At 47.9% G+C, this 8,846-nt stretch overlaps 2 protein-coding genes across 7 annotated transcripts in view; one reads left to right on the top strand and one right to left on the bottom strand.

Annotated features, from left to right (window-relative positions):
* The window catches only part of NPHP4 (nephrocystin 4), a 148,664-nt gene extending 140,091 nt beyond the window's left edge, over positions 1-8,573 (bottom strand). For 4 of the 6 annotated variants that reach the window (XM_019511610.1, XM_019511614.1, XM_019511613.1 and 1 more), the window contains exons 1-3: positions 8,499-8,573; positions 6,542-6,622; positions 3,898-4,071 (exon numbers count right to left, since the gene is read on the bottom strand). In XM_019511610.1, the coding sequence (XP_019367155.1) occupies positions 3,898-4,032 (135 nt within the window). In that variant the 5' untranslated portion in view covers positions 4,033-4,071; positions 6,542-6,622; positions 8,499-8,573. Of the gene's footprint in view, positions 1-3,897; positions 4,089-6,541; positions 6,623-8,498 lie in introns of all 6 variants that reach the window. The other 2 variants (XM_019511611.1, XM_019511612.1) reach the window with 2 other exon arrangements.
* Positions 8,574-8,685: 112 nt separating this feature from the next.
* Positions 8,686-8,846, top strand: part of KCNAB2 (potassium voltage-gated channel subfamily A regulatory beta subunit 2) — a 127,871-nt gene continuing 127,710 nt past the window's right edge. The window contains exon 1 of the mRNA XM_019511620.1: positions 8,686-8,736. The gene's annotated coding sequence lies outside the window, so the exon portion shown is untranslated. The remainder of the gene's footprint in view (positions 8,737-8,846) is intronic.

Here is an 8,846-nt window from a genome sequence, read left to right as displayed (position 1 = left end):
TGCCAGGAAGAGATCAGCACCAGCCTGGCCCCAGCCCACTGTGGCAGCTCACCCTTGCCCTGTGCACAGATCTGAGGGCATATACTCCTCATGCCCTCCTGGGGTGTGTGCAGTGGCCTCACTGCTGAGGCCTCAATCTGCCCCCACCTCCACACCTCTTCCCTTGTTCCTTCCCCTACAACAGACTTACCAGCCAGATGCTGCTCTCCAAGATGCCTGGCTGCATATCAGCAATCGGATCAGAATCGGCCAATATAGATTGTTAAAAATTGGCCATCGGTATCAGCCCAAAAAATCTCAACCGGTGCACCCCTAAAATACATGCTTAAGAGCTTTCTAAACAGGGGCCTCATAAATTACAATCACTCTTATTAAATTTGTCTTTTCTTTCCCCCTCTCCAACACACCCACTCTTTGTAACCTATTTCTACTGCACTGAGCCTGTTACCTTTTCATTTGGGATAGTTTTTTTGGCTCTACTTATATTTTGCTAATTCTCCAAATTTCTGCTCCTTTAATATTCCTGGAGTATAGCACAAACCCCAGGTGACATTTCTGGGGAACAGAGCAAACATCTGCTTTTAGAAATTGTGCCTTCCAGGAGCTGTTCAGTGAATGGAAGCCGCTTTCACACTTGAATTTCAAGAACAAATTTTCCTTGTAACTTTGCTTGGAAACCCTGAGGTTTCGCTTGGATTACAGCACTGGCACTGAGCATGGAAATATCAGTGTAGCATCCCCCTCCACCTAAGAGAGAAGTAAGTCCTTTCCTTTGACAGACACACAGGGCACATCTACATGACATGCTTAATGCTCAGTAGCCTAATAACACTGTGCAGTAGTGTGCTGGGCAAATAGCATGCTAACACACTACTGTGCAGTAGTATTAGGCTACTGTATAGTAAGTATCATTAAAAAACCATGTGCCAGTGCTACTGTGCAGTAACTGTAGTTACTGCACATTTAGTTAGTACTTCATTAAGCAACTACTAAACTCAATGCACAGTAACTACTGAGCATTAATGAATGTTTAGACACGCCCACAGTGATTTTTGTCCTGAAGGTGCCTGGATCTTTTTCAAACAGGACACAGTTTTCAAAATGTAAATCAGAAATCTGGAAACAGGTAAATGTGTACATACATAACAACTTACTTAAAAATAAGGATTGATTTACTCAAATGTCAAAACACTTCATGCTTAAGGACATGTCTACTCCAGACACTTGTCAGTATTAAAAATTAGCATTTGAAACTGTAGCTGAATTTCTGAACTCTCTATTTAAGGGATTTAGACACAACTCCTATTCATGCTGCTAGGAGATACCGTATGGCTAATTACCTCAGTTTGTTTTGGAAATCTCAGCCTTCTGTGTCCTTTGGCCTGAAACCAGAACAGCTGTAGTTCAGGTCCAAAGCCAAAAATGTGTAAAAAACTAAAGTCAGTTTTTTAGCATAGCCAAAATTAAGCTCTTTTTTTTTAAACTACCAGCCCCCCTTCATATTTCCGATATTGCCGTCATCTTCAGAAGCGTAGAGAAATACTGTCAAATGGAATATTAATGATCTAGTAATTCTACATTATTTAGTAGAACAATGCCTTAACCCACTGAACTGTATGTTACATCATGTTATGTTTTTACCAGAGCCCTAGCACAATGTATCTAACTTTTTTTCTCCTTTGGAAAGGCTTCTGAAAGCAGAACACTGCTATATCTGATGAAAACCTTCACTATCACTACAGATCTACCACACCCAATTTTCCAGTTAGGAAATGCACTGACAGAAGTTCTCTCCAGATTAGAGTAACCAACCCATTGAAGAGTTTTTCTGCTAGCATTATGCCTCAGAAACCAATCTTCACCTCTTTCCTTTTGCCTCAGAAAAAGCTGAGTCTTAACCAAACGAGAAAGGTATATAAACACAAGAGAACATGGCTTGTACAGGCTTTTAGTAATGGACAGCTACACAGTAAATGGTAACTTGAATATGTTAGCAGCTTGACTCTCCAAAATACAATCTATTAACCAAATGTTGACTGAGCATTATTGTGGCAGTGCATCTTTGGGTGCCTGCCACTTCGTGGGTGGAGGCAGGCAGCTACCAGGTGCCTGATGAGGGCAGCCATTTTGGGAACACTAGGTATGTAAAGTTTGCAGTTTGCTGCTGCCAGCCCAAGCAAAAACACTGCCTAGCTGAGCTGTGGCATGGAACATCTAGAAGTAAGAGCAGGAGGCATGGGCATGACCTAAAACTACACCCTGCCAGGGAAGGGTGGCCTGGTGGGGCTCCTGGTGGCATGGGAGCCCCCAGGAAATGCCAGGCCAGTTACCTCCCCGATGAAAGGTTGGTAGGAGTGCCTTAACCCTAGCCCCCACCATCTGGTGGGTAATTCTGAGAGTTGGGGGAGTACTGGGAGCCAGGTATGCCTATGTGTAGGTGCCTGAGCCAAGCAGGGATGCAGGTCCCGGAGACCCCAGAGGGGGCTGTGTATAGAGTGTTGGGAGGCCCCACACAGAGTAGGGCTGAAGTGGGAGTAGGCCTGAAGGACAGTCCTAGGGGTGCGCTAAGTAAGGCCAAAGGGGAGTAAGCCTGAAGGCCAGCGCGAAGGCCAGCGCAAGGGCCTGCCCCGTGAGAAGTTGGCTGCAAGCATGAGACAGAGACTCCAGGGTGGGGCATAGTGTAGAGTTGTCCAGTGAGGAGTTTGGGACAGAATTAGCCCAGGGTTTGGCACAAGGCCAGACCACGTAAAGTAGGGGAACTCACGGGAACCAAAGGACTGCATGGCAAGGCCAGTATGTGAGTAGCAAAGCCTGATGGCCCAAGAGGGGCCGCTCAAGAAGCAAGCACAGTGGAGTGTGGTCCAGTAATGGTCAGTATGCCAGAGGCTGCAGTGAGAGTGGGGCAGAGGGTAAGAAGCCTCCTGTAAGAAGGGAGGTGGTATGAACGTATGGGTGAGTGGAGCCCAACATTAGACTGGGTTTGTTCCTGTCTCTGACCAGGGAGCAATACTAATATGGCTGCCATTTGCGAGGCATGGGCTGTGGTGTAGGGGAAGCTCAGAGCTGTCGATAGCGCCCCTTGGCATCAGGGCTATAATGGGCAGTCTCCCGCATTATAACAACAGTTTATAGAACAGCAAATCTTGGCAGGAAAGACTAAGTAGACTGCCCCATAGAAACAGGTGGGCAGGCCAGCAGGAGATCCGGCCCCAAGACCTGCCCCGTCACAACTATGCAGACAAGGCAAATCTTTCCCAAGTGCAGGGAATTGTAATGTATGGATATGTTTACAAGGGTGCATGGATATTTACAAGTGCCTACCTTGCTTGTGAGTTTGATTGACTCCAGCAGAATGCTCACCTCCATAATCATTGCATGTGAGAATTAAGGGAGACAGGTGTGTGCCCTCCCCCGTTTTAAAAGTCAGTTTCTCCCAAAGTTGTGTTCTTCAGCTGAGGACACTAATCTGATTCTGCATTAAGGGCTACAGATCTACCCTCAATGGCTGCCTTCATATGGTACGAATACAGGTGTTTGCGATTAATGGCACTGAACCAAAATGCTGAACTGCTAGCCAGAGACAAGCTGTTTTTCCGCACTGAAAATCTCTTCATAAAAATCATTCATTTTCAAATGACTTTTCTTTGGTGACAAGGGTGAGACACATCTCTCAAGCCTGCCTCCAAAGCTGGCCAAAACCCTTTGGCCCTGGTGAGGTGAAGTGGGCAACTGCGGCAGTCCCCACTGCATAGGGTTAAAGGACCTCCTACATGCCTGTCACACTCAGCCTAAAACTCAGCTATTTCTGTGAAAAGTTTGAATATTAAAATACTTGAATCAGAAAGAGACAGGTATGAGGACTGTGCAGCCAGAAGGGAGACAGAATAGTCCTTTTACCTGCTTAATCAAAGTCCCCTCGATGTACTTCAGGACACACTGAAATGCTGTTGATTCCCTCCGGACCTGCCGTCTCCTCTGCGAGTGCGGAGGGACAGTCAGATTCTGCACAAAAACCCTTTCCCATTCACTCATCTTGCTGCTTAAAAGGTCACGTCTTCCTCCAGGCACCTGCTACGGAGAACTTTCATCTACAAATAAAACCCATCATGGGAAATGCATGCTCAGAACCTGCCAACTTCAAACCGGGATGAGAACAACAGAACACAATGGAGAATTTATATATACGTTACCTAACATTTAATTTTTAAAACAATAAAGCTTTCTTGAGCTCTTCCCCCAGGCAATGTGGTGCCCATGCTCCCCTTTTTCCTTCCAGCAAGGAGCTAGACGTGACTCCTTGGGGAGTCAGTGCATGCAGCTGTGAGCATCTGCCAGAGGTCATTCAGGAGCACTGAGTCCTTATGGCACTGCTTGCCCATGATGGCTGAGAGCCTGAGGCATGAGCTGAGCTCATTGTGGGAGAACACAGAACACTGCCTCATAGGAAAGGTTACCCACCAATCAAGCAACATAGCTGGTGCCTGCGAGTTTCTGCTATTTCTCACAGAACACACAGCCCAGTATGAAATTATGTGGTAGGGTCCCTTGGCCACTGGGACTCTGGATTACAGGGGCTAAAACAGTAGGTGGAGTAAACCCTGCTCTACAAGCTGCAGGAGGACAGAATTTCTGTTATAGCATGTCTGACAGAAACTGCCTGTTGCACACTGCGATGGAAGCAAAAATGGGGCTATGGAGGTTGTCCTACACCAAGCAATGCTGAGGAAAGACTGATGTCTTTCAGTATTTTAGGACAGAGGCCTTGTTTCTCCCTGTGTCTGTGTACTCCTCAGCCCCCTTGTGATGGGAAATGTGGCCATGTGCGGTAGGCATTGCTACAATGGAAGTAAAAAAGTCCTGTCAGACCAGGATAACAGACTCATGATGTCCAAAGCTGAGCTGTCTTTATTTCATTCTGTACAGCATTCCTACTGTTCCAAAAGCTAAAAGCACCCTCAGTTCTTAATACATGATTCTTAACCAGGGATGCAGTCAGAGCTGATTTTTTGGTTAAAGCAAAAAACTGAACTTTGTACAGTGGGGCTCAGCAGTTTAGTTCTACCACAAACTCCTGGAGTGACTAGGAAAGTCAGCTGCTTTCCCTGAACTACTACAGTAATGGAGCAGTGTAATTAGACAGATAAGAGATCGCGCAGTTAAACTGTCTTGCTTCTTGTGGCCCCATTAGTAACAGAGCACTAAAGTTTAGTTTTGATTTGATATCAGGAGACAATATGTGCTTATTTCTAAATGCTACCTTTGTCTATTACTAGAAATTGGGGACAAATTTCCCTTTTGTTCTTGTGGCAGGCACCAAAGGTGCCTGCCACTTTAAGAGGCTTGAGCAGGCTGTGGAGCAGCCAACAGGTGCAGTGTGGCCTAACGAAACAGTCACATGACTGCAAGAGGGCTCCTAGATTGGAGGATGGGGCTGGGTAGCCTCACTAGAAACATAGGCCCTCAGAACTAAGCAGGCAGTTGCTGCTGGAATAACATTGCCTAGCTGGAGCTGCTACTCCCAGAACACCTGGAGGTTAAGGGTAGGAACTGTGGGGATGGAGCAGGTTTCTGGTCCTGGGGAATGACCTAAAACAACACCCTGCTGGAGTTGGATGGTGTGGTGGGGCCCAGGAAATGCCACACCAGTGCCTCCCTAGTAAGAAAGCTGTATAAAGTAGGGTCTGCATAGGTAGGCCTGAAGGACTGTGCATAGGCCAGCCTTTGTGATTAAGTAAGCTGTGTTTAGAGCGGCCCAAGAAAGTGGATCTGTAGGGGAGGGTAAGGGCAAGTGGCTCAATAACTTAACCAGAGTAACCTTGAATGGTCAGTGCTGAGGCCAGGACCAGAATGCTCACAGAGCCTGAGCGTTCACCATGAGGGATGGCCAGAGCCAGAGGCCTGGAGTCCTGACTGGCCTAGAAGCAAGGCCAGGGCCTGTGTGGCCAAAGGTCCCAGAGGGGGCTACTGCTGAGAGGGCTTTACAGCCCAGAATGAGGTTGGGGAGCCTGAAAAGGAGGGATACAGGTGAGGTCTGAATGTCAGGTAAGTGTAGTGAGGTCCATAGTGGGCCTGGAGCCACATAGTGATTCCAACTGAGAGGCATGGGACACAGTGTAGGGATGGTATGGAGCTGTGTATTACATCCTTGGCATCAGGGTATTAAATGGGCAGCCTCCCACCTAGGAACATCTGTTTTTTATTACAGCAAAGGTGAGGCAGGTGGGCGAACTGCCCTAGTCGGGTGGGCAGGCCAATGATTAAACCAGACTCATGACAACCCCGTTACAGTTCTCCATACTCTCCCTTGACTAGGTATAGGAAGGTTTGTGGGTCATGTCCATCTGCTGAAATTGCTACCTGTTACATGGACCCAATGGAAGAATTGTCCCCTCTTTGGGAGGGGAAATCCCACAATTCCAAACTTCCCAGCTTCTCTCCTGGAAATTCATTTATGGAGACTAGATGACTGGGGCCTCTTTAGGGTAATTTAAGAATAATTACCATGAAGACACATAGCAGTAAAAATATGAAAAGCATTTACCTGCCAGGACTTTTTTTGAAATTCACTTTTGCTCACGTTGCCAGGTGAGAGCTGTATTGCTTGTACCTTAGTCTATAGGATCTGATCATGGGAGGAAAAAAAAATACTTGTTCTTGAAGTGCCCAGGAACAAAGGGCCTACTACAACATAGAATAATATATCCAAGGTAGCAACTTCCTGTAAGATCATGAAACACAATTTTATAAAAGAAGTAAGCAACATCCTGAAGCTTGAGCCTTCTGAAGCCTATAATAAGGATGGTCATTGCAGGAAAATGGCCTTTTTCCCTATCAGATATTGACAGCAAATGCATCCCCTGTTCATAGACATCAGAGTGCTTAAGTTTTTGGCCGCTGTCCCAGATGGGACCAAGCCATAACTAACTCCTGGGGCAAAAGGTGGTTTCTTTGACCCGCATGGACCATGCTGTCATGAGCAGTTTTACTCAAAATTCCCATCACTGCTATGAGAATGCAACTATACTATGATAGCAATGGGAACAGAGTTGGGGCTACCTGTGATCCAGGAATGTTTAATGACCCAGTAACAGTCTCATGCATCTGCTGCTATTCTTAAGGTTGTTAGGTTGACTTAAAATGCATGAGGTTTTATAAATTATCAATATTAGGAAGGGAACTTTTCACAGAAATGAAAGAAAAGATTCTGATGCAATCACATGACTCCAGTTGCTGGGTCTTTAAGGGAAATAAGACTGAGAATTGACAGCGTCAGTGTTGCTTTCTGCTCCCTGGAACATGGCTTGATGACATTCTGGTTGCCACACCAGTGTCTGCTCTGTGCTAAGGCTGCTCTGCTGCCACCATCACTGGTGCTGAACCAGTTGGAAAACCTCTGTGTACGGTATCTTCTCTAAGGAACAATGAAAACACTTTGACACATGGCCCTCCTTTCCACCCCACAGCAGCTTTCATTGGCAGATCTAGGATTTTCAAGAGGGGATGCAGACGGTGTGGTGTACCTTCACATATAACATAATACACATTTTTCTCCAGGAAAAAAAACTAGAGCCTTTACTAATATGCTAAGGGCCTAAGGCTGTATCACTCAGTTTAAGATCAAGGAACAATAAATTTAACTTTATTGGATTGTGCATTAATGTGCTGTATCATATACTATGTATCAAAACACAACAAACTAAGCAAAAACATAAGCAAAGGATATAGCTGTGTTAGTCCTGTAGCCATTAGGATTGAATGTACATCTCTCTTTCAGATTCATTAAACAAAATCTAGCTTTCTTGGACATCTTGACAGTGCATCCAATGATTCACTGAAAGTAATTTCCACACCTGAGTTAATGTTTTTAGCCAGGACTTTGAAATAGGAGCTATATTACCAGGGACAGCAGAATTGCCAAAGAAAGGAGAGCTTGATTACTGGCACATGGAGACTATTAAAAAGGAGAGAAATGTTAACGGCCTGGAATTAGGAGTTTAGAAGGAATCAGGTAGATTATAATGAACAATAAAATCAAGCGACTTCCTGGCTGTTGCCTGAATAGGAAATGTTGCTGCTGCCACCAGGCAGTCGATGGTAAATTTTGACTGGACCAAGAATGAAGGGGAGGGGGAGCGACGGCCCCGTGGCATCACCCCACACCCGGCCGCTCCCCCGCGGGCCCTTTACTGACAGCCCGTTGCAGAGACGAGGCTACGTGGACTGGTTTAAGCAAGCGCGGCTCCTCCACCCCAGGGACCGCTCAACGCAGACTGCCCCCCCCAAAAACGGCCCGGGGGCTCCTGCCAAAGCCGCAGCGAGGGGCGGGCCCCGGGATCGCTTTCCCTCCTCGCCTGCCCGGAGGCCCGGGCCAGACCCCCCGACACCTGTCGCGACACCCAGCTCCCCCGTGGGCCTCCCCTTGTGGACGCCCTCATCCCCTGCCCACCGGGGCCCCGGGCTCAGCAGGACACGGGCCGGGCTGACAAACTGCCAGTTACCTGCAGCGCGCGGGACCGCGGCCATCTTTGCGGGCTGAACCAAGCGCCCGACCGGGGGCAGCCCCTGACCGCCGCCTCCGCCCGCTCCCCTTCCCGCCGCGCCCGGCCGCTCTGGCTCCCCCGCCGAAATGGTCTAGTCCGGAGCTTGGCATCCGGTTACCAGGGCGATGGGATTCCGCAGCGGGGGGGCGCCTCCATCGCTGAGCTGCAGCAGGCGGGAGAAGGCGGCGGCGCTGCGGTGAGCGGGACAGGGCTAGCAGAAGAGTCCTGGCGCGTGTGGCGCCGGCTCCGGAGCACTCAGTGGCCGGGGCAACCCCCGGCATTCGCGGCCTGGGAAGGCCCCGGGAG

Source organism: Gavialis gangeticus, unplaced genomic scaffold (assembly GCF_001723915.1).
Source record: "Gavialis gangeticus isolate Ggan-Ray unplaced genomic scaffold, GavGan_comp1, whole genome shotgun sequence".
NCBI lineage: Eukaryota > Metazoa > Chordata > Crocodylia > Gavialidae > Gavialis > Gavialis gangeticus.
The sequence above is the reverse complement of the archived record's forward strand: the minus strand, read 5'-3'. Positions and strand labels throughout refer to the sequence as shown.